The sequence below is a fragment of the Mirounga leonina genome, unplaced genomic scaffold, assembly GCF_011800145.1.
Source record: "Mirounga leonina isolate KUSES-001 unplaced genomic scaffold, KU_Mleo_1.0 Mir_125, whole genome shotgun sequence".
NCBI classification, from domain to species: Eukaryota; Metazoa; Chordata; class Mammalia; order Carnivora; family Phocidae; genus Mirounga; species Mirounga leonina.
The window spans coordinates 22,066,829-22,091,009 of NW_023270305.1; the positions used below are offsets into that span (position 1 = coordinate 22,066,829).

The 24,181-nt window shown below is 41.2% G+C and overlaps 2 protein-coding genes across 8 annotated transcripts in view; one reads left to right on the forward strand and one right to left on the reverse strand.

Annotated features, from left to right (window-relative positions):
- The window catches only part of CRIM1 (cysteine rich transmembrane BMP regulator 1), a 186,129-nt gene extending 183,505 nt beyond the window's left edge, over window positions 1–2,624 (forward strand). For 3 of the 4 annotated variants that reach the window (XM_035000898.1, XM_035000900.1, XM_035000901.1), the window contains one exon: window positions 136–2,624. In XM_035000898.1, coding sequence (XP_034856789.1) covers window positions 136–312 — 177 coding nt within the window. In that variant the 3' untranslated portion in view covers window positions 313–2,624. The remainder of the gene's footprint in view (window positions 1–135) is intronic. The other variant, XM_035000899.1, reaches the window with a different exon arrangement.
- A 1,214-nt stretch (window positions 2,625–3,838) lies between these two features.
- The window catches only part of FEZ2 (fasciculation and elongation protein zeta 2), a 41,312-nt gene continuing 20,969 nt past the window's right edge, over window positions 3,839–24,181 (reverse strand). For 2 of the 4 annotated variants that reach the window (XM_035000905.1, XM_035000902.1), the window contains 4 exons: window positions 12,202–12,282; window positions 9,990–10,065; window positions 7,187–7,252; window positions 3,839–4,749 (listed from right to left, as the gene is read on the reverse strand). In XM_035000905.1, the coding sequence (XP_034856796.1) occupies window positions 4,733–4,749; window positions 7,187–7,252; window positions 9,990–10,065; window positions 12,202–12,282 (240 nt within the window). In that variant the 3' untranslated portion in view covers window positions 3,839–4,732. The remainder of the gene's footprint in view (window positions 4,750–7,186; window positions 7,253–9,989; window positions 10,066–12,201; window positions 12,283–24,181) is intronic. The other 2 variants (XM_035000904.1, XR_004678480.1) reach the window with 2 other exon arrangements.

A 24,181-nucleotide genomic window follows, 5' to 3' on the forward strand; every position in this document is an offset into this window, starting at 1 on the left:
GTGTAGACTCCACATCCAGTCTGCCCGTCCGTGTCCTGCAAAGCTATCACCTCACTTGAGTCGGGACTAAATTTGTTAACTTAGGATACATAAGACAGCTCATTCTTTGTGGTTTTTCCTCCTCTCATTAAATAGCCTTCTTCCTTAAATAATCAGCTGGTGTCTGTGGACTGCAAGAAAGGAAGCAGAGTCCCCGTGGACAGTTCGCAGAGAATGCTAAGAATTGCCGAGCCGGACGCGAGATTCAGTGGCTTCTACAGCATGCAAAAACAGAACCACCTACAGGCAGATAATTTCTACCAGACAGTGTGAAGAAAGGCGACGTCGATGAGGCTTTGAAAGACAGAAAACGACTAAATCTGCTTTTAAAAGTAAACTAGAATTTGTGCACTTGCTTAGTGGATCGTTTTGGATTGTGAGTTGATGTACAGCGCTGAGAACTTACCGGGATGGGCTCTGTCTACAGCAGTGTGCAGAACAAGCATTCCCACTTTCCTCAAGATAACTGACCAAGTGTTTTCTTAGAACCAAAGTTTTTAAAGTTGCTAAGATATATTTGCTTGTAATATAGCTGTAGAGATACTTGGGGGCGGGGACAGTTGAGTTTGGTTGGGGCGATGGGTTGGGAGGGTGGTGTTGGGAAGGCAAATGGGTCAGCTGGGCTCGGGGATGGGCGAGAAATCCTGTTAAAATAAAAGCAGTTGAGTGGCCCAGAGGAGCTTTTTTTCCTCGAAGACTGCACTGGTTGCTTCAAAGCTCGGGCCCGAGCGAGCGGGAAAACAAAGGCCTTGCGACCCGGCTGCCATAGCCACCTTAGGACTGCAGACGAGCGCACCGGCACCTGGCGCTAGCCATCCCCAGGCTAAAGCCACGAGTTTCTTGTCTATACGGTCCCGCTGCGGTGGGCGGTGAGGAAGCAGGAGAGATGCGCTGCGGCATTTCTCCGACGCGGGTTGTTAAGGAGATAGACAGTTATACTTTTTGCTGCTTTTGTTCTCTTCCAAGCCAATCAGCCAGTTCCTAGCAGAGTCAGCAGGTGAACAAGACCTGAGTCATTTCTTGATGTGAGCACTGGAGCTTTTCTTACCACCACGTGGCAGGAAGGAGGCAGAGGGCGAAAGACACCAGGTATTTCCAGGGGCTGTACTTCATTGTCTGTCGTGGCTTTGTTCTCTTGTTGGGTGTTCATAGTTTTTGTTGAAGCTCTAGCTTAAGAAGAAACTTTTTTAAAAAAGGACTGTTTGGGGATTTTTTTTTCCTTATTCTATACTGATTCTACAAAATAGAAACTACTTCATTTTAATTGTATATTATTCAAGCACCTTTGTTGAAGCTCAAAAAAAAAATATGCCTCCTTAAACTTTAGCAATTATAGGAATATTTATGTAACTCTTATGCTTCAAAAAAACAAAAGTATTTGTGGGCGTGTGTATATAATATATATGCATATATATTTATACACATACAATTTATGTTTTCCTGTTGAATGTATTTTTATGAGATTTTAACCAGAACAAAGACAAACAGGCATTCCATATCAATGCTTTTGATCACTTACAAATTTTTAAGAAGACAAAATTTCATTCTACCTGCAGTTTAATTGGGAAGAAAGATGTGTGTGGTGAGTGTGAGCGCGTGTGAGGGTGTGTCTGCTCACGCCTTGTGCATCAGCATCACACCTGCTGTGGAGAAGGTATTCCTTTATTAAGATCTTCTTCCTCATTTGGATATGCTCTCTGTTGGTTTTCAATTTGCTCACTGGCCAGAAACATTGATGGCAGTTTATCTGCATCACTAATCAGCTCCTGGATTTTTTTTTTTTTTCTTCAAACAACTGTTTGAAACAACTACTGGAATATTGTCCATAATAAGCTGGAAGTTTGTTGTAGTTTGCCTCAAATATAACTGACTGTATACTATAGTGTTAACTTTTCAAACAGCTCTTAGCACTTTTATACTAATTACCCATTTGTGCATTGATTTTTCTTTTTAAAATGCTTGTTGTGAAAGACACAGATACCCAGTATGCTTAATGTGAAAAGAAAATGTGTTCTGTTTTGTAAAGGAACTTTCAAGTATTGTTGTAAATACTTGGACAGAGGTTGCTGAACTTTAAAAAAAATTAATTTATTATTATAATGACCTAATTTATTAATCTGAAGATTAACCATTTTTTTTTGTCTTAGAATATCAAAAGGAAAAGAAAAAGGTGTTCTAGCTGTTTGCATTCAAAGGAAAAAAAAGATTTATTATCAAGGGGCAATATTTTTATCTATTTCCAAAATAAATTTGTTAATGATACGATGTTACCAAAATAGATTTACATCAGCCTGATTAGTATAAAATTTTGTCGACAATTAATCCATTCCAGGCATAAAAAATCTCTATCAAAAAAATTGTAAATGCTTGCTTTTTGTTTTTTTCAATCATGGCCGTATTATGAAAATACTAACAGGATATAGGACGAGGTGTAAATTTTTTTATTATTATTTTAAAGATATGATTTATCCTGAGTGCTGTATCTATTACTCTTTTACTTTGGTTCCTGTTGTGCTCTTGTAAAAGAAAAACAAATATAATTTCCTGAAGAATAAAATAAATAGATATATGGCACTTGGAGTGCACTGGGGTTCTACGGTTTGTTTTGTTTTCCTCAAACCACGAAGCTATGAGGGAATTATTTGCAACTGGGTTCTTGGCACTTTGAATCTCAATCGCAAAAAGGACTAACAGTCCTTGTGTGTTAAGGTTGTCAGTCTGACCCTCCAGCACCCCCCGCCCAGCAGCTCCAGGGCCGCTCTCAGAGGGCAGGCCTCGCCCTGCAAATCCTTGTACAAAATCCCGTCTCGGGGTAGGTGGCACTTTGATGCTGCTCTTAGGGAGACTTAAAACCTACCTGTTGTCAGTCACAAATCAGAAACCTGCTCATCCTCTCCTCACTGGTATCAAAATCCATTCATCATGTGTGCGAGAAGGGTCAAGGTGGGAAACACTGGTAGTTTACCACTGGGGAAGCAAGTTTATCAAACAAAATCAGAGAAATCTCATTATTAGGGGACTGGGAATTGAAAGGAAAAAAAATACTTTTTCATACACTCCAGAAGCACCTACTTAAGAATGAACTATAAACAGAACACTTGAATCTCTTCCCCAAAAACCTATCCTCAAAGACTTTTGACGCGTATGCCTTCTAAAGTGCTCTTTCCTTAGTATAGGCAAAATTTTTACAAATTTGGATCAATTTAGTTGAAGTTATTAATTGTATTGTGTAAGTATGCATCTTCATCAGTTGGAGGGCAAGGAGCGAGGTAAGGCCCACACAGTCACTATCAAATAAGGCACTGATAAAACAAGAAACTAGCTCAAGCTCCACATAGCCCTAGGTAACCGCAGAGATGCCAAGTCGGTCTCCAGCTCCAACCTGAGCCGCTGCTTCGCAGACCTGGTGTGCCACTTGCCCAGTGGAATGAGGACTAGGGGTGGGCCTGTGTGCTCACAGATGTTGAAGGGGCATTTTAAAGCCCTGACAGGTCCTCTGTAACTCTTCCCACACTCCCGTGGTCTGAGGGAGGGAGCTGCCGTAGCTGTTGGGAATGTCTCACAGACCGAGGAAAAGAGCAGGACTTCGGTCATTCCACAGCAACCCAGGGCAACCTGGAAAAGTCTCTCTCTCCCCTCCTGACCATCACGAAGCTAATCAGGGTTCACCAGCTTACACACGGCAGTGACAGACAACATGTAGAATGGTAAAGGGAAGAATCTAGCACTGCAAGGGAAGAAAAGTCTTAAGAAATACAACAAAAAACTCTCAAAAAAAAAATCTCTCCAACATATATTACCCTTTTTTCCAACATTTATTAAATGGCAATGACTTGACTGGAACTGGCAGAAAAGTGTTTCAGGACCAGTGCTGGATGGATGAGTAGCTGCTCCCCGAGTAGCACTTGGGGAGGACGCCCCCGCATGAAGGACACAGACCAGGAGTGGGGGCGGGGCGCGGCTGCGCAGACATGAAAGCACCTCAGGGGACGCAAACTCCTTGTAAAGGACACTTCTTCGCAGACATATAAACATCCAAAGTTCAACAATACAAAGTTCTGAAAGTGAATGGCAACTTAATGATTAACATCTGAACAGTGGTGAAACCCGCAGCAACCTCCAACATCAGCCCGCTCCCCACCAGGGAGAGCGCACATTCGGCTTCCACTTCTTCCAAGAACAGCCCGCATTTCCGTTTCAGTCTCCCTGGACAACACTGGTAGGTAAGGTTTATCCTGACAGTCCCCTTATAAAGATCAGCGTCGGTTCTCGCCACCACCGAAGAATAGCTACGATATAAATCTCTCAATGCTTTAATCTAGTTCTTCAGTGCAGTTCAGATCTAGAAAGCCGTAAGAACTCAACTGGGCATACTGTCAGCTCAGAAAAAATATAACTGGGCATGCACAAACATGACTTCCCTCTTCCTCTGCAAAGTTGGAGAGAAGAGCTCATAATTGTTAGTATTTAACACAAAACACCTCTAGAATTCAGAACAGTGCCATACTTCTCTTGGTTCATAATACAAAGAATTAGTGAAAGCATGATCTAGTAATACTGAATCACAAACCCAAGTTCAAGTGTGCGGAGTTTCCAATGGCAGGAAGGGAATGGTAGCCAGCTTTCAGAACAATGCTGTACGAAATCTAGCTTGGAGTCCGCGAAAGAAAGCTGCTCCTGACATGAAGTTGCCCTATGTAGGGCACAGAACTAGAGGAAGAAAAAAACCTTTAAATAGAAATACAGATTTTGTATATATTTACACAAGATGTACATACATATGTATAGAAAAATATACTATTAAATCATGAGAACAAACAATGCAAGGACCTACAGTAGCAACTTTTTAAAAAAGGTTTGAAAACGCTACACCCAACAGTGAAAAGTTCTCTCAAGACACATTTATTACAATTGCCCAGAAAGGAGATACCAAAAGGCCATGTCTCTTAGGATGCCACTTAAGAGATAAGAACCCATAACGTTAGCCCTATACCGTCAGCCTTGTAACACGGGCAAGAAGCTCCCCAGAAAGTGAAAGGAGAGTGCAAGTCTACACACACACACAGCAGCAACCCTGTCTACACTGCCGGCCTTCGGTGCAACCTGGAGGCCACGGCAGGGTCATTCAGCACGTGCAAGAAAAAGCTTAAGAAGCCCGTACAGCATCCATCCCACCCTTCTCAGGCCAAATGAGGCCCCTTTTCTACCTTCTTTCATTTCGTACCTTCGCATTAAAATGAACACTTAGCAGCCAGGCCATGGTCTTTGTTGTTACACAACCATGAGGAAGTCCCACCAAGAAAGCAGAAGGAGAATTTTCCCTTGAGCAGGACCCCCGCCAGGTGAACCTTCTAGTGGGCTGGGGACCCACCCCCCAAGGTAGAGGAATCGCTGACTGGCTGTGGAAGGGCCAGATGGGTGGAAGAGAGCATTTTCAGTCACCCCGTCTGCATAACCGCCGTCCATACGTGCCCACGCGACTGAACACCTCTGAGCGTCACCCACAGGCCCACTTACGTGCTCGGACCGCACAGTCACCACCTGGCTCTGACCCCTAGCTGCTTTTCCACCCAGGCCTCACAAAGCTGAGACAAAGCCACCAACACACGTGCACAAGCGGCCCGTGAGACGCAGCTCCGGCACGGGCCGGCCCGGCTCACAGGCGGGAGCGGGGAGCACAGAATTAGGTAAGCGCTGCTTCCCGAAGGCACGTGGTAGAGGTTCAGTTACAGGCCTGGGTTTTCAGAGGAAAAACTGCAACATCATTTGCCCCCAGAGCACTCTGTTCTCTGGGTCGTAAAATTCTTCCATGCAGTCAAATGATAAAATAGCCAGAGAATGTTTCAGAAGCTCATTCTATTTCTGGCGCTCATGGCAGTGCCCTAGGGACCCGCTATAATTAAAAATTAAGACATGTTCTTTATGTTCATCTCATTCCTGTTTCACATCTGTAAGAACAAACCTCAGAACAATCCAGCTTTCATACCAATGCTAGCACAACATAAAAGCAAACAAAGGTGTCAGGTGTTAAAAAAGAAAATTCAGAATGTAATAGGAAGAAAAAGCCCTCCATCAGAAGAACACAACTTATTTAAAATTTCAATTTATTCTTTTCAAACCCCTCCCCCTACCTCTACCCTACTAATGACTGGCTCCACTCCAAGTCTCTTACAGGTGATACTTAACGTATCACTCACTTGGAGCTCCCAGTACATTCTGAGGTTCCCTCTTTATGAAGCTATGGTTAAAGAAAGGTCTCATCTGAGTTACCTAACATCTCAGAAATCCCAAACTTCCTATAGTTCAGCCAGCAACTCTGACGGAGAAGAGAGAGAACCCAAAGGAAAATGTTACCAGAAGAGGATTGCTCTCAATATTGGATCACACCCTACAGGATGCATTTTGTGATGCTTGGAAAATCCGTCACCTGGATAACTGCTGCCTTATAGAAAATAATTTCACTGTATTAGTATTAGTTTTAGTTTAGTATTAGTTTTGCCTATAATTAAATAAGTTCATCAGTTCCCTCTTTATCATCCAAATTTTGATCTTTCCTCATTAACTTCTCAAATGACCTTCCTTTGCCTCATCCCTGTTCCCAACCTGTGATACTGATCTTGCTAAGATTTATGGCTCATTTTTCATTGTCCTAGTTGATGAAAATCCATTCTTTTTCCCCCTCCCCTGCCTGTCCCTTACAACAATCCCTCTCGTATTCCCTTTGGGACTCTCCACTGATTTGACTATTCTTTCTTTCATCCATCCTCATGATCTGTCCTTCCCTTTCCATTGTCCCCAAGATGGCGGAGACCACCCTACTCAACCCCTCCCAGTGTCAGTCAACACCTCAGACTCACATAGTTGTGGGAATGTCTCCATAGTATTTCCCCCACTGCCTGCCTCCATGCTTACAGCTGAATTGTGCAACGTATTTCCACCAGCTCAAGACCCCAAATAAGAGTTGAATTTTATATACCATAATTCGTAACATGCATAGCATAAGTAAGCCATGCATCTATCCTCACTCTGCACAAATGACATTGATTAGTGCGTTTGGGAATTATTTTCTTATCTATTAGCAAGATGATGCATTCACCGACTCATCAAATCTTTCCAACCATCGCGCACACCACATCCTAACACTCACCTTTCAGTATATAATCGGTTAACAAGCTCGGGACCTTTTCACTGTCCTCTTTCATGGCACGAAGAACTGAAAAATAAAGGTGAGAAAGACAAGGCAACAATTTCAAATTCCCATCGAAGATCTCATTTACACTGTAGCATTAATTAATTATATGGTATAACCCATCCATGCAAATTATTATTTTCTGGATATGGAAATACACCCACAAATGCTCAAGAACGTACTGTGGTTAAGTCCTTACTCAGATGAGAACATTCCTATTGCCCGAGACTCATCTCCCTGATTTAAAACTTCCAAACAGTGGAATCAGGAAAGAGGCATCAGGTTATTTACACAGAGCCTCAGGTCTGTCATCATAAATACTGGAGAGCGAGGTCCCATCGTGAGCACTTCCGTAGGCCCCGGGAGCAGGATAGCCTCAGTCGGCAGATCTCACAAGCTGGAGAAAGTCTTAGATAAATGACTAGTTAGCTACACTCTCCAAGGAGCATGTCTGTCAGCCTTCTTAGAAATGGGTAAAAGACCAACACAAAGAACAGACCTCACAGAGCAACACCCAGCCAGGCTGCCTCCTTCTAGACTATGAAGGAACCTTGGCAAATTAGCCTCATCCTAAAGGAAATCTTTGACAATTTCATCTCTAAGCAAAGACGAATAGAAAGATCAGCTATTAGAGTGGTTAAAACTCTAGGCCACCCAGGTACACATAAACACATGAACAAACACTACACTTGCACAGTATTCTCCCCAGAGCATACCGGGGAAAATGCCACACTCTTTTCCCCCAGACATAGGACAAAACAACATGGTGTAACTGGCAAGTCAGTCAACCTGGGCTTAAACCCTGTCTTTCCCACTTCCTCGTTGTGGGACTTCGAGCTAGTTCCTTAACCGCCCAGTACACCAAGTTCCTCATTTGTAAGATGAGAACCATCATCAGACCAGTCTCAGGCTTGTTATGATTACCAAGTTACTAATTCGGATGTGAAGGGCTTAGAACAGTGCCCCACACAGAATATAGGCTATGTAAGCATTAGCCGTATTTATGAACACAACTAACATTATTCTAATTCTTATTACTATTGCTGTGTGCTTCCAATAGCTTTTATGAGGAAGGCTACATAACCAGAAATGCTACCCCTCTCCCCAGGACGTCTCCTGTGCCCAACATCTCCAAGGTGGTGACCGCAGAGGCTCCAGTTCTCCCCCAGGTTTTTAGGAGATAACCACTTCTTACTTTCAAAGTGAAACTCATACTAACTTGGACATTCATTCACACCCCCTACACACGTTCACTCACCCAGAGATTCCAAATGATGGCCGTCTACAAATACATCATCTAAGAATCAGCCTGAGGACATTTTGATGTGGGAATTATGATGACTTTGGTTTGGCCAAGTATGTTTGTCCTTGATCTGAGAAGCCGAGGTTTTTCAGTAATTCCTGGCTTCTAAGGCAATATTTATGTCTCCTTCTGAAAGGGCTACTCTGTTCAGTATTTCTGCTTCCCATGATGTTTTAGATTTGTTTCCAGTTCTACATAAAATCACATGCCATAAGCTAGCATTATTAAAAAGTACAGTGGACTGGGAACTAAGAGACCCAGCCCTGTAATTAACCATTCCCCTGTGTGATCTTGGACACTCTAACGTCATGAGTTCCTCTGGAAAATCAGAAGGCTGGCCACCCAGTTAATCTCCTCGTTCTCTATTTTAGACTGGCTAGCATCACTCGATTTATCCATATTTTGGTATAAAAGGCTTTGAAAGTATTGTTCACCAAAGGAAGGAATAACAACTTCAGGTAGCAGGCAGGCACCTCCCTTGTGCTCATCCCATCCATGCCTCCATATCCCTAAATTCCAAAAGAGCTCTCGTCACCAGTATCCATTCCTGTGATTCCCTCTCACTTGGCTCCCTCTTTAATCAGCAGTTATTACAAATATTTACAGTAGAAAGAACCTAACAGGTCAGCAAATCCAGTCCCTTCAAGGAAAACAAAGCTGACTTACCCCAAATCAAACGTATGTTAATTTATTTACTATGAGGGAAACATAGCAAATACTTTTATCCTTGTTTTCCATTGTGACCATGAGAAGGTAAGTAACATCCAAGGATATCACTGTAAATAACAGGGACAGAACCAGAATTCATGGCTCATTCATGGCTCTCACAAGAGATAGTCAATGGAATGTATAGTTAAGTCTAACAAATTATTTTAAAATGCAAGCCTCCTGAAGGTGGAGTATTTTTGTCTGCTTCGTTCACTAAAGTATCTCAATGTCCAGACCGCAGCCTGGCACAGAATAGGCCTTTTTAATATTTGCTGAGTGACTCTTCTTAAAATATTACTACCAATTCAAATTCTACCTGTGACTACTACCTTGGATTCAGGGTTCTACATTCCCAAGAAAGGAGAATGTTTTAGGCCACATTCTAAATCTTTCCTATTGAGTTACTGACAATCATATTTATAGAAGATCCATGAAGGACCTTATTTATTGATAAATAGATGTTCTTAAACATCCAAGAGATGATGGAGAATCAAGTTACACTTTTTTTCCTCAAAAGTTCAGCTTGTAAATATTTCAAAAAGAAAAAGCACAAAAAATACAAATCAACTCTGGATTTAGTGTCATGTTTGATGTTATAAGCCATCCATGGTTTCATTCTCAATAAATGATGACATCATCCATCATTTACTACCCTAAATCGACAAAGCAAAACAGCAACAACCAACCAAAATCAGTATTTTGAATCAGCAAAAGTAAACAGGATAAGAGTTTAATTTCATCTTTGCTCACTTTTTGTTAATATTTGAAGATCTTCAACAGATGGTGGTCCGTTTTTTTTCTCATAAGGAATGACTGTTGTCAAGTACTGCCAAGTCAAAAAAAAAAAAAAAAAAGTCACTTAAATCTGAATGACCTTATCTGCAAAATTTTGATACAGTTACTATAGGTCTATTTTATAACATGAAACATGAGATATCTTACTATCTCAGCTGGAGCTCATTTTTTTGCCCACCTCTATCTGCTTCATTCAAGCCCAATGTTAACATAAATATCCATTTTTTCATCTTTCAGTTATTAAAAATTTCACAAAAGTAGGTCTGAGGGTGATCTATTCAATTTGTTCATTATTAAAGTCTTATCTAGCATTCTCCTTGTATATTTTCAACATATTTTGGAAATAGTAATTTAAAACTAAAAACGTAGTTGTAACAGTTCTGCATAAACCAAATCATTCCCAACAGCCAAATAATTCTGTTTCAGACCATTTTTTTCTGGTTGAACAAAATGGTCACATGGATAACTTGACAACTTTAAAAACACATACCAGCTTCTTCCAGAAGCTATCTTAGACACACGTACCAATTTTAGAGGTGTATTATTATTATTATTTTAAATTATTTAGGATGTTTAAAGGCATTAAGGGAAAAGAGAAAAGTGAAAGGAGAGAATGGCCTAGTGAATAATAAAAATTCACATCTGATACTGAGACAGTCTCGTTCACCACTGTAAAGGCTCACAAGTATCAGATTTATGGCCTATTAAGTATGTCCCATGAAAGCAGAATCTAAAAATTATTGTCCAGATGTACCTATTCTGACCACTCCACCAAAAACTATCTAGTTCAGTGTGGTTTGCATGTGCTCATCTGGAGATCTACTGTCTTTTACCCAGAATCTTTTAAGACCCACCCATTACTTAGTCCTTGCTCTAAATCTCTGCTCTATTCCTAACCCTCCATGAGTGATTTCACCCTTGGGTGACCTCATAATCAAAAGACAAGGTAAAATGGTTTAACAGGAACTGGCTCCTTAGGTACAGAAAAGTAGGAAAAGTGAATTATTCCATGTGTAAGAAACAATTCCCACCATCTTTTTGGTGTAGACTTCTCCAAGGTGATACCCAATTGTAGCACTGAATGTTTCTCTGTGAAGGAAGCCGGAAACAAGCCCCCTGGGGCTTCACAACAGCGTGAGCGGCAGGCAAGCTGGCCTCTGAGAGCATCAGGAAGCAGCGCCAGCCCCACCCCAACCCCGCGCACTAGCCAGCTACGCTCCCTGGCCCACTGGTATGTGTGGGTCAGCCCGGAAGCTATTATGCCAGCCTGTGAGTTTGAGAGAGGCAGAGGTGCCAGAATAAAAAAAAAAAAATTAGACCATCCCTTCATGGAGCTGGAAATGTCTGTGTGAAGGATTATTTAATATTGATTATTGCCCTTCTTGCCCTTCTACGCTCAAATGCTTTCTTCTGATAAACTGCCAAAAGCTACCTTCTGCACACTTTCTAAGTCTTAAGAGCTACATTGAAAAGTTTTCTTTGTGAAGTGAAAATTTCAAATTGTGGAAAGTAATTTTAAGCACACTCATTAATGTAGACGTGTTTCCTGTGTTCATGATCCTCCTTAAATCACTGTACAAAAATGTTAATATAAAGCAAATTACTACACATTTGACTGTGTACTTCTATCCATGTATAATTTTATATTAAATCATGTCGCATGCCTCACTTGGCAGAGAGTGAGTTGGCTAACTACATGATACACCTTAAAAACACTTGAATTTCATTTAAAAGGAGGTAAGATATATATACTCTTACTGACATGTTTGACCTAGAACTCCTGTCAAAAAGACACCAACATCAGCTTTCTTCCCCCCGCAAAATGATATCGTTTCTCAAACTTTTAGAATTAGCATAGTATATTCTAGTTTAGCTATATATTCTATACATGCAACTCCTTATGTCAGTGCAATTTGTTTAAAGGTAGTAGAAAATGGAGTTCTAAAACATGTATTAAGAATGCATTTAGTCTTTTGTCCAATTTGAAAAATGCTTTTTCCTAAAGGGAATTGTATGCATTATCGAGACTATAAAAATGATGAACTTTCACTTCTCTCTTTTAAGCAACAGTCTTAGTAAATTAGTAAAACTGCCAGCTTTCACAGGACCTTCACTTACGCAGGAAATGAAAAAGCAGAGAATGAGGAAAATAAGGATAACCCAGCACCTGTTTCTCTCCACCTGAATTTCCAAAGGTGTGGCGGAGGCCATTCTGAATGACATTTGAGATCCCTTCCATGCTGAAGCGCTAAAGGCAGCAATATACGGCCCGGAAGAAAAGGACAGAGAAAGAAGTTCAAAGACTATTAGTAAGAATGCACCACCATGATTTATGTGCCCAAGAGACAAGCAGTTAGAAAATGCCACTACTCATTCAGATAAAACAGACAAAATCATGCTGTTTTTAAACAGTTTTTGCTTCCATTCCCTTGCAAGTCAAATGCAAAAACAATTGCTTTTATGCTACTATATTCATGAAGACTTTCCTCACCTGGCTGATAAATAAATTTGCTCTAATGTAAATATCCTAAGTTGTACACATCTTTGTCTTAGGCAAAATTTACCCGCGTAACTTTTAAGATACCTCTTGATATTGTTTACCTACATTGTATCAAAAGTCTGAAAACTTAATACTAACAGTATGCATATTTTCAGCCTAAGTGTGCATATTTCTACCGCAAGTTTGGAGAAACATGAACATAACATTTGGCAAATGAGAATGCTGTTACTTGGAGAGCTGAGGACGGCTTCCCACTCGCTCTGCGGGCCACCTGCCACTGCCTTGGTGCAGAAAACTCGAACTGCAAGAGCACATATGCTTCCTGGAGAGCACAGTGGATCCCATGTGCCAGCAGGCCCCGCACACTTCTGCAGACTTTCCCGCTGTTTCTAGGAAACAATTCTAGCTTCTTCCCCCAGCAACCTCCAAGGCTTCCGAGAACTCACTGTACTCTAAAGGGAATAATTTTTCCCTCAACTACTTATCTTGATTTGTAACCAGTCTGCAATGCCACCAGACTGGGGAAAAGAGGCCATTGTCACTCCTCTGGCTGCTGAGTCAAAGGCCTGAGATGGATTCTTAGGGCGTGACTAATTAAGGAGGAAGGCATCCCGGAACGGGAGTTCAGTCCCCATTGACCAGATGGGTCCTCTCTCTGGATTTTTACAGAGGAAAGTTGAAACAGTAAACACACTTGAGTCAATATAACGAGTATTTACCAGGCCCCACGGAACAGAAGAGGAAAGCAAGGCAATGGTCTCTGCTTTCAAGAACGTATGGTTTAGCCCAGTGATTCTCAAAGTGTGGCCCAGGAACCCCCCGCCAGGAGGTCCCTGAGACACTCTTAGGGTTCATGAGCTCAAAATTATTTTCTCAGAAATACTAAGGCATGATTTGCCTTTTTCACTTTCATTCTTTCATGACTTATAGTGAAATATTCCAAATGCCAGGCTGAATGTAGAAGCAGATTTAAGACTCTAGCTCTCTTGAATTAAGCCAGGTATTAACAAGATTAACAAAAATGCACAGGAATGCCACTGTTTCTCACTGAATTTTTGAAATTAGAGTTCTTTTTCGTAAAAATATGCTATTTGTGTAAACATTAATGAATTTCTTATTGGTATTTTTAAATGAGTTAGTAAATTTTTAAAAATTTTATCTTATAATGGAGCAATTATCCATCAATATGACTTATGTAGACAAAAACTCTTTGGGGTCTTCAATGAATTTTAAGAGTGTAAAGAAGTCCTAACAACAAAAAGCTGAGAAACACCAAGAAGTTTCATCTTTGAAGGAGCTAAATGCCTCTTTATCAGTCATGTACTCAGTGGTATTATCGAAAATCTGACTACCAAATGTTACCGTCTTTGGAGAACATATACAACCATGCCTCTCCTCCTAAATGGTCCCTCCCCACAGAGCCCTTCCCAGACTGCATGCCATTTTGTTCTGGCAAGAATGAAATGTCTGGTCTGGTCACCTTGACTGAACATGCTTCACTTGGCTGACAGCATAACCATATTCCCTTTGATGGAGTAGGCTAGTTTTAAAGGAAAACCTACACATAAGTATTCTGTAGATTTTTGTATTTTGTAGCTTTTTCATATGCTATCACATAATTTGTTCACATTTCTAAGCAGATTATCAAGAGATGAACTTAGGCACCAGAGGCTAGAGCCATTTTTTAAACTCTACCAAACGTATTTCCTCTCAAAAGCAACAAAGAGAAAAACACTTCATTCTCTATGTAACCTGACTCCATTATCTCTAGGCACGTTGAAGCTAGACATTGTCAAACAAGGTGAACAGTTTTAGCATCCATGCATCAGGAGACTGAGGGATACTTTACATCTGGGCAGCACGTTCTTAAAAACACTAGCTGTACCTCCGCAGTTCGAAACCTAATGTCTGTCATGGCAAAAACATAAGTAAGAAGACAGATGCACATTCTTAAACTCCTGGGTCCAGCTGTAACCTAGGGCTCCTTATGAAACGTGCAGCCATGGCTCCGCTGAGCCGCCACAGCGCTGGTCGCCCGACGGATGACTCCTGAAAGATGGCTGTCCCGCAACCACAGCGCCAGGCGGGGTGGAAGGAGGTGGAAGCACGGCCACGTGAAGCCACAGCGACCCGGAAAAGCACAAAGCACATGGCTAAGAGCTGATCCCAGCGAGACAAGTAAAGGAACTCTCCCTAGAGCCGTGCCCCGGGGCTGAGGGGGGCTGAGTCCGGAGCTGGGGCCGGTGGCCCCCGCGGCGGCCTGGGCAGGGAAGCAAGGTGGCTGGCACCATGTTACTGCCTCCCGCCCCAGCGGGAAAAGGACAGCACAGCAAAATCTCAAGGTTCACGAGAGACGTCAGAGCCCATCCCTCCCCCAGCGCCCCGGCGGCCATCAATCCCCACCGCCAGCCAGGAATCACAGCGCCACCCTGTCCTGCCCTCGCTGTTTTCAAACTCTTCCTCCGGCCCGCTCTGTCTCAGGGGCAACTTTAAATTCTCCAGCCCTCAACCAAGTTCCTTTCCCCAGGGTTTCCTCAAACAGCTCTTCCCGGGTCACTTCTCTGATGCTGAGGTCCAGGGACACTTTTCAGATCCCTCTGAGACCCCCGGTAAGCGCTCCACCTGTGCCCCTGCCCTGGATGCCGCAGGCTCCTGGCCCTGGCTTCCGCCTGCCCCTCGGGCTGCCCCTTCCCAGAGGTGGCCCTTTCTCTGCTCGGCTCTCATATACCGGTGTCCCCCGGGGGGGTCTGTCCCTACTGTTTTTCTCATGCACGCGCTCTGAACGGTCCCACCCCGCCGTTTTTCACTTCTGCTGCCACCAATGTACAGCTCCACTTTGCTAAGATCAGGAAAGGGCTGAGAACCGAGCCTGGCACTGAGGAAGGGCCCAGGACACGTCACTGAGTGTCACTTGCGTGTTCAATGGCCTCTCGGCCATCTGCACCTGAATATTGCTAAAACTCATCATATCCAAACCTGAACTCATCTTCCTCTCTCCCACCAGAAATAAAAGTTTTGTTTCTTTTTTAATCCTATTCCTCTTGAGCATTCTCTACCTTTCTCATGCATGTATCCACTCTTTCAAAAAACAGGGGCCAGATATCACAGGTCTTAGCGACTCCGAGCGAGCACACCAGCCAAGCCCCTCCTCCCCTGATGACCTGACATTCCAGCAGAAGCGGGGCCAGGAGTCAAACAAGTAACGCCCCAGCTGATAGCTGCACCACGGCAATAAAAATCGGGACGCCTATTTTGTATCGGGAGGTCAGAGAAAAGCTCTCTGAGGAGGTGACATCTGAGCTGCAACACGAAGTAAACACCCTCCCCGATGAGCTACAAAGGACCATGGACAAGAGAGATCCCCTCAGAGAGCAAAACCAAAAGCAGCCAAACCGGCCAACCCAGGAGTTCCATCCGCGGCCAGTGCACAGGGGTCCTGTTAGCCTCCCCCAGTGGTGGTGAAACGGGAGCTGCCGAGTAGTCCCACTCTCCCCTCCTTCCCATAAGCAGTTTTTACTGCGGCGGCCCTGTTCTTGCTCCATCCTGGTGGGCGGATGTGCTAACATGGCAGACTTAACCTTGGCATCATAGAGGCTACATCCAGAGCGGACGGGAAAAGCAGGTAACCCCCCAAAGATGCCGGGCTGGAGGCTCCACGCAGTTGCTATTAACAAGACCTGTGCATCTCCCTTTGGGAGGGGGCACATGTGTTCTACCTATGCTTGCCCAAGTCAGGAATCAGTGACCGGACCCTTCATCCTCTCTTCCCTGCTGCCCAACCAAGAGATTCCACCTCTTTCATATCTCTGAAGTTCAACCATTTTCCCGGCCCTACTGTAACTTCATGGCTCATTTCTTACCTGAATGAGTGCCTCTGAGTCAACGTCTCTCTAGTTGCCCCCTTCCAATTAGTTCTCCTTGAAACACTGAATTTATCCTCCCAAAAGACAAATCTGCCCAGGTAATGATCCACTTAAAACCTCTTTTTGGGTTTCCTACAGCCTTTACATAACGACCAAACAAACGCCTTAGCATGGCATACAAAGCTACCCATTTTCCAGCTTCTACTTTGCTACTTCCTCACCTTCTTCTTGAGTGACTTTCTCTCTCGCCTTCAGCTTGCTCTCTCAACTTCTAGCCATAGTGAACCACCTACAGGGCCCCAGATGTGCCTGTCACCTCCAGATGGCTGCCCCCACCATGCCCTCTGCTTGGTAGGCCTGCCCCTTCTTCTTCTTGTTCTCCAGATTCAACTCAGCCTTCCCAGACCCCTAAACCAAACTAGGGGCAATAGCAACTTATCCACACCTCCATCACGAGACGGTGCCAGACACAGAACCCACCAAGAACATGGTAGCTACTCTGAATACAGCAATTATCACTGTTCACCTAGTTTTCTCAACCTTGACAGCCATGTGAAGTCAGACAGCTGTTTGTGTGGGGTGGAGTGTGCAGTGTGGTGTGTTGAACGGCATCACTGGCCTCTACTGGGAATGCCGGTAGCAACTGCCCAACACCTCATCCACTTGTGACAAGGACAAATGTTTTTGGACATTGCCTAAAATCGTACGGGGGGGCAAAACTGGCCTGGCTGAGAATCACTGCATAAAGTACGTTGCATGGTTTGTCAGCTGGATCCCCACGTAGCATGCCCCCGCATGCTGGGATTTACTCTGCATCCTTAATACTCATGCCTGACACATAATTAGAGATCAACATATGTCTATCTCATAATAGTAAAAAAAAAAAAAAGATAATCCAGATTTTTTTTAAAGTGGGGATGAGGCACAATATCTAAAGAAAAACAGCAGAGAAAGAAAAAAGAAAGTTTGGGTTAAATTTTTTTTTTAGGAAGAGAGAGCTGGGGCGGGGGGTAGGGGGAGCAAAGTAAGAGGGAAAGAGAGAATCTCAAGCAGGTTCCACACCCAGCACAGAGCATGACAAGAGGCTCGATCTCGCAACCCTGAGATCATGACCTAAGCCAAAATCAAGAGTAGGACACTTAACCAACTGAGCCACCCAGGTGCCCCAGTTTGGGTTAATTTTTTAATAAATTTAACTAAGTTCTCACAATCGTTAAAGGAAGAAATAATGTCAGACACTTCTTTCGTGTGCCAACAAAGCACAAACCCATCCTCAGCACGCAGGAGGCATTCGATGGATAGTCGCTGGCTGAAATTAGAAAATTCTGTAGCAATTATTACCCATACCAGTGAAATACTTTCAGATTTGGCGATGGAACTAGGAATCACACCTTAGTCAGAAGTATTTGGAATCAGAAAATTTTCCAAGAGTCAACTGGGATAGAAAAATACTGAAATAGAAAGCAGGGCTCCGAGCTCTCTCCCAGCCTTGCCACCGACGTCTGACTAAGGAGCAGTCACTAAACCCACACATGCCTGTTTCCACACCAGTGAAACAGGTGATGAAGTGGTATCATTTGTAAAGGTCTCTTATTAGTAAATCGTATGAATCTATGAATTATCTCAACCGAGATTATCCATGGTTTCTTTAAGAAGGCAAATCAAAACACACACACACACACACACACCAGTATGGGACTGCAAGGTCACATAAGGTTATAATGTAAGTGCTCTAGAAGGACAAAACTGCACAGCCAAATGACACATTCAGAGTTATCTACCCCAATGGCATTTATAGATGTCTACTAAGCCACAGTTTGACACTTCTAAGACCAGAGCCCAGGAGTGTTAGCACCTGGGGTAACCATATTGAGAAGAGAAATTTTTTCTCTGACTTGTTTAGGAGAGAAATTTTTTTTTTAAAGAGCTAAAAAGCAAAAATAATCTGAAGGTGAACAGAAGACAGATGACATGATAAGATACAAAGTTATTTGTCAAAGAAGTCAATGATGAAGTTCTGAAAAAGACCACTGAAGAACCCGGTCTAGGAAGTCAGTGTGAAATTAATAAAGATAAATAATCTTGTTGACAAGGTTTGTAAAACAATGGAGTGACTAAGAAATACAAAACCTCTAGGATAACAAAAGAGTAGCACGCAGATCAATGAACTAGAAGGATCAAGGAAAGGAAAGACCAGGCAGGACAAGGAAGAAATAGGAAAAGAGCTCCAAGAACACACAATAGGTGGTTTCACAACTGCCCTATAAATTCCATAAAACAATACCCCTTTTGGAAGGCAAAATGAACTTTAAAAAGATAAAACCCCAGAGACAGATTAAATTTACTTTTCAGTAAACATCAGCTCATTTAGAAACACTACATTTATAACCTTGAGAGCAGACATGGTGTGATTAGGTGCTTCTGGTACTGAACTGGGCCAGAGGGAAGATTTTGTCTATGCTTAAATTTTATTCGGGGGGGCAGAGGGAGGAGGAAGAGGAGAAGAGAAGCATTCCTTTGTTGAACATTTCTCACGGTAAAAGTACTACAGACCTGTCAAAGCACTTTCAGAAGTCTCGCGGTTAGGAACGCTCGATGAAATAAAGGATATTAAGGATTTCTTAATTTAGCTTAATTAAAATAAACAACTGCAATATTAAGTACGTCAGAAAACCTAATCCTGCCTCCATTTAATCTACCATTTCTAAATTTGAAGGATCCAAATGTTCAAATGCAAAGTGAAGAGCTAGTAAAGATTCTGGGGGTCTAAAATTACCTTGTAATCTATCCATCTGTTTTCCACCGTATCTTTACAAAGGAGTTAATAGCTCTGTAAAATGCCCTTCTCAGAATGGAATTTTTGATATGAGCCCATTTATAAGCAGGAAAATGATTAAGCATTACAGTATTTACTTTATTGTTTCCCTCACTGCTGACAAAGTGCCAAAGTAACAGTGAGGATGGGGGAAGAAGTTTAGTCAATCCGGGGCTCCAGTCGCATGATTTACAATGAGAATACTCACAGCTACCTCATGACCATTTCCTTCCCTGGCGTGAGTAGGTATTTAAGTCTCAAAATCAGCCAATCTCTAGAATCTTTTCCCATACAAAACCAGGAGCAAAGTATAAACAAGATACAGGAGATTAAAAACAAAAATTAGAAAAATCTGACAGAAGAGGGAAAGGAGCCAAGATCTCCAAGGCCACAGACAAAACACCTGCACCGCTTACCAGGAGAAACGCAGAGCCAAGGGTCCCTTGCACACACCTCTGTGTTACATCCTCGTGCCAGTATGTACAGGTTCTGTGAGCTAAGGCCTCTGCTGAGCTTCTGTCTACCCATTTATGAAATGGCAGGAATATTAATAAAATCTGTAGGGTCGCTGTGAGGATTAAATGAAGTAGTCCATGGGAGTCACTTAGAGCGTTCAGCAAATACTGATATCCAAAAATATTCAAAACATTTCTCTAGAAAGGCTAGAACAACATTTGGGGGGACATAGCTCCCAAAAAGAAGTAACCACATCTTTCTACTTTTCTCCAGAACAAGTAATGAGTAGTTTTAGTTCTCATATAAATAAAACAAAACCTGAGAAATAATACACTCCTGACTACAGATAGTCTCTAGCCTAAGGAGCTGAAGACAACATGAAGAAAAGAAACTACTGTCCGTGACTAAATATACAACTCAGCCAAAAAGCTTAAACTGAAAACAAGTAACACTTGCAGCTAATTCAAGGTCTTTCTGAACAAGAGAAAGAAAAGAGCTAGTAAACACAAACACTGTGTAAACTGAAAAGCAACAAGAATCAGATACAGCGATGTGATCTGTTAATTCTTTTCTGGAGTCCTAAATATATCAAATCATTCTCTGCACAGAACATTCACCAGCTTAACTAATTTCACCGAAAGAAGGATCCAGCACAGGGAAGGCCAAACTAACCAGGAGGCCAGGAAATTCAGACTATTCCTGCTACCAGACTTTTCTCTTAGCCTTATCTGAGACCCACGGGCACAGATCTCTAACAAGCCAGGAAATCTTTTAAAAATCCCAAATTCAAAGCTCAGTGTCAGAAAAAAGGTTAGGAAAAGCAATTAAGAAATGCTTTTCATCTATTTCTGACTCGTATCCTAATTTATGCTCTGACTCCATAAATATTCTTTATACTCAAGAGATTCAAAAGAAAGTGAAATTCAAACATAATTATGGTTCCTCATAAATCACAGCATTTGCAATAGTTTGAATGACATGATTTTCAAATACTGACTTATAGAACAGTACTTTTAATTTTTAAATTCTTAAAATAATCGAAACACAAAATACAAGAAAAACAGAATTGAAAACAATAATTGTAAAAAAATTACAAAGCAAAAATATTCAAATAAGTATTACCTAAGATGTAAAATTTGAGTCTGTTTGACACTTCTTCAGATCAAATACTTTTAATGTGAATTATAAAGCAGTTGTAAATGCAAATTCTACTGAAAAAGTTTCTGCAGAAAAAAATAACCAGATCCAAGTAAATTAGAAAATATGAATTATACCAAAGTAGATAAATATTTGAATATGTCTTGAATATTAAACTATTTTGGAATTTTGCTCTCAGAACAGGAAGATGTGTATGAAGATTTTCAAGGTTAGGAGTTAAATGGAATATTATCAATTTAATTTTTTTTGTATTTGAACATTTTTAAAAATCTTTACGTAATTTAATATTAATGTGGTAATTAAATTAGTGTTGGCAAACATTTTCAAAGCTATTAAAATTAGAGTAAAATAATTAACCCTGGTAATTTTATGAATTATTTCCTGATACTCATGAATACTCTCAGTATATAATAAGAATACAATTTCCTGGCATATTGTGGCTTTTATGTGAATTTGTGTTATATTAACAAACAATTAACAAACCTCTCCAAAGCATAAAGAGTCAAGAACAGACTCCTGATTTTTAACTGTTGGGTCATGAAAGCTCACTATTACCAGTCTGTTACCAAAAGACAATTGCAGAAAACAAATAGTAGATAATGGTAAACAAAAACTGGCGGTGACATATATTTCTCTAGGCAATACTATCTTTCATAAAATAAAACTGTTCTACATCTAAACTAATTCATAATTCATAGGTGTGAATTATTAAAATAAATATTACACATCCAAGTTTCTCTCTGCCCTACAATGACCTTCCATTCTATGGCCCTAACACTAATTTTTAGGAATGCCCATTACAATAAAGAAAAATATGAAGGATTGTAAGAGACCACTACAAAAAATTATATGCCAACAAACTGGAAAATCTAGAAGAGATGGATAAATTCCTAGAAACATACTATCTTCCAAAACTGAATCACGAAGAAACAGAAAATCTGAACAGACTGATTACTAGCAACAAAACTGAATCGGTAATCAAAAATTCTAAACAGGGGCGCCTGGGTGGCTCAGTGGTTAAGCGTCTGTCTTCGGCTCAGGTCATGATCCCAAGGTCCTGGGATCCAGCCCCACATCAGCCTCCCTGCTCCACAGGAAGCCTGCTTCTCCCTCTCCCACTCCCCCTGCTTGTGTTCCCTCTCTTGTCTCTCTCTGTCAAATAAATAAAAATTTAAAAAAAAAAAAAATTCTAAACAAACAAAAGTCCATGACCACATGGATTTACAGGCGAATTGTGCCAAATATTAAGAGTTGATACCTATTCTCTCCAAATAATTCCAAAAACTGGAAGAGGAAGGAAAGCTTCCAAATTCATTCTATGAGGCCAGCATTATTATTCCAAAACCAAAACCAGACAAAGACATTACAAAAAAACTACAGGCAATATCCCTAATGAGCATATCTACAAAAATTCTCAACACAATATTAGCAGACCGAATTCAACAATACACTAAAAGAATCATTCACCTCAATTAAGTGGGATTTATTCCTCGGATGCAAGAATGGTTCAACAGCCACAAATCAATCAATGTGATATATCACATTAACAAAATGAAAGATAAAAACCATATGATCATCTCAATAGATGCAGGAAAAAGCATTTGACAAAACTCAACATCTGTTCATGATAAAAACTCTCAATAAAGTGGGTTTAGAAGGAATATACCTCAAGATAATAAAGGCCATATATGACAAACTGACAGCTAACACAACACTCAATGAGGAAAAGCTTTTAGGAACATGACAAGATCCTCTCTCCCACTTTTATTCAACACAGTACTGGAAATCCTCACCACAGCAATCAGACAAGAAATAAAAGGCATCCACATAGATAAGAAAAAAGTTAAACTGTCACTATTTGCAGATGACATGTTACTAAAAATAGAAAACTCTAAAGACTACAGAATACTAGAACTAATAAATGAATGCAGTAACATTGCAGGATACAAAATTAATATACAGAAACCTGTTGTGTTTCTATACACTAATAACAAAGTAGTAAACTTAACCAAGGAGGTAAAAGACCTGTACTCTGAGAACTTTTATAAAACCCTGATGAAAGAAATTGAAGACAACACAAATGGAAAGATACACCATGCTCATGGACTGGAAGAACAAATATTGCTAAAATGTCCATACTACCCAAAGCAATCTACAGACTCAACACAATCCCTATCAAAATACCAATAGTATTTTTCTTAGAACTAGAACAAGTAATCCTAAAATTTGTATGGAATCACAAAAGACCCGAATAGTCAAAGCAATCTTGAGAAAGAAGAAAAAAGCTGGAGGTATCACAATCCCAGATTTCAAGATAATACTACAAAACTGTAGCAATAAAATAGTATGGTACTGGCACAAAAATAGTCATACAGATCAAGAGAACAGGATAGAAAGCCCAGAAATAAACCTAAGCTTATACAGTGAATTAATCTACAACAAAAGAGATAAGACTATACAATGGGGAAAGAGACAAGAATATACAAAAAATATACAATATACAGTCTCTTCAATAAATGGTGCTGAAAAAACTCGACAGCTACATGCAAAAGAATGAAACTGGGCCACTTTCTGATACCACATACAAAAATAAATTCAAAATGGATTAAAGACCTAAATGTGAGGGGCGCCTGGGTGGCTCAGTTGGTTAAGCATCTCCCTTCGGCTCAGGTCATGATCTCAGCGTCCTGTGATCAAGCCCCACATCGGGCTCCCTGCTCAGCGGGAAGCCTGCTTCTTCCTCTCCCTCTCCCCACCCCCTACCCATGCTCTATCTCTCTCTCTCAAATAAATAAAATCTTAAAAAAAGAAAGACCTAAATGTGAGACCTGAAACCATAAAATTCCTTAAAGAAAACAAAGGCAGTAATCTCTTGGACATCAGCCTTAGCAACATTTTTCTATATATGTGGCCTTGGGCAAGGGAAACAAAAGCAAAAATAAACTACTGGGACTACACACACACACACACACACACACACACACAACTTCTGCACAGCAAAAGAAGCCATCAACAAAACAAAAAGGCAACCCACTGAATGGAAGAAGATATTTGCAAATGATATATCTGATAAGGGGTTAATATGAAAAATATATAAGTTATACAACTCAACACCAAAATAACAAATAACCCAAGTAAAAATGGGCAGAGGACCTGAAGAAACATTTTTCCAAAGAAGACACATAAAAGGCCAACAGAAATATGAAAAGATGTTCAACATCACTAACCATCAGGGAAATAACAAATCAAAACCCCAATGAGTTATCATCTCATACCTGTCAGAATGGCTAGTATCAAAAAACCAAGAAGTAACAAGTGTTGGTGAGGATGTGGAGAAAAGGGAATCCTCATGTAC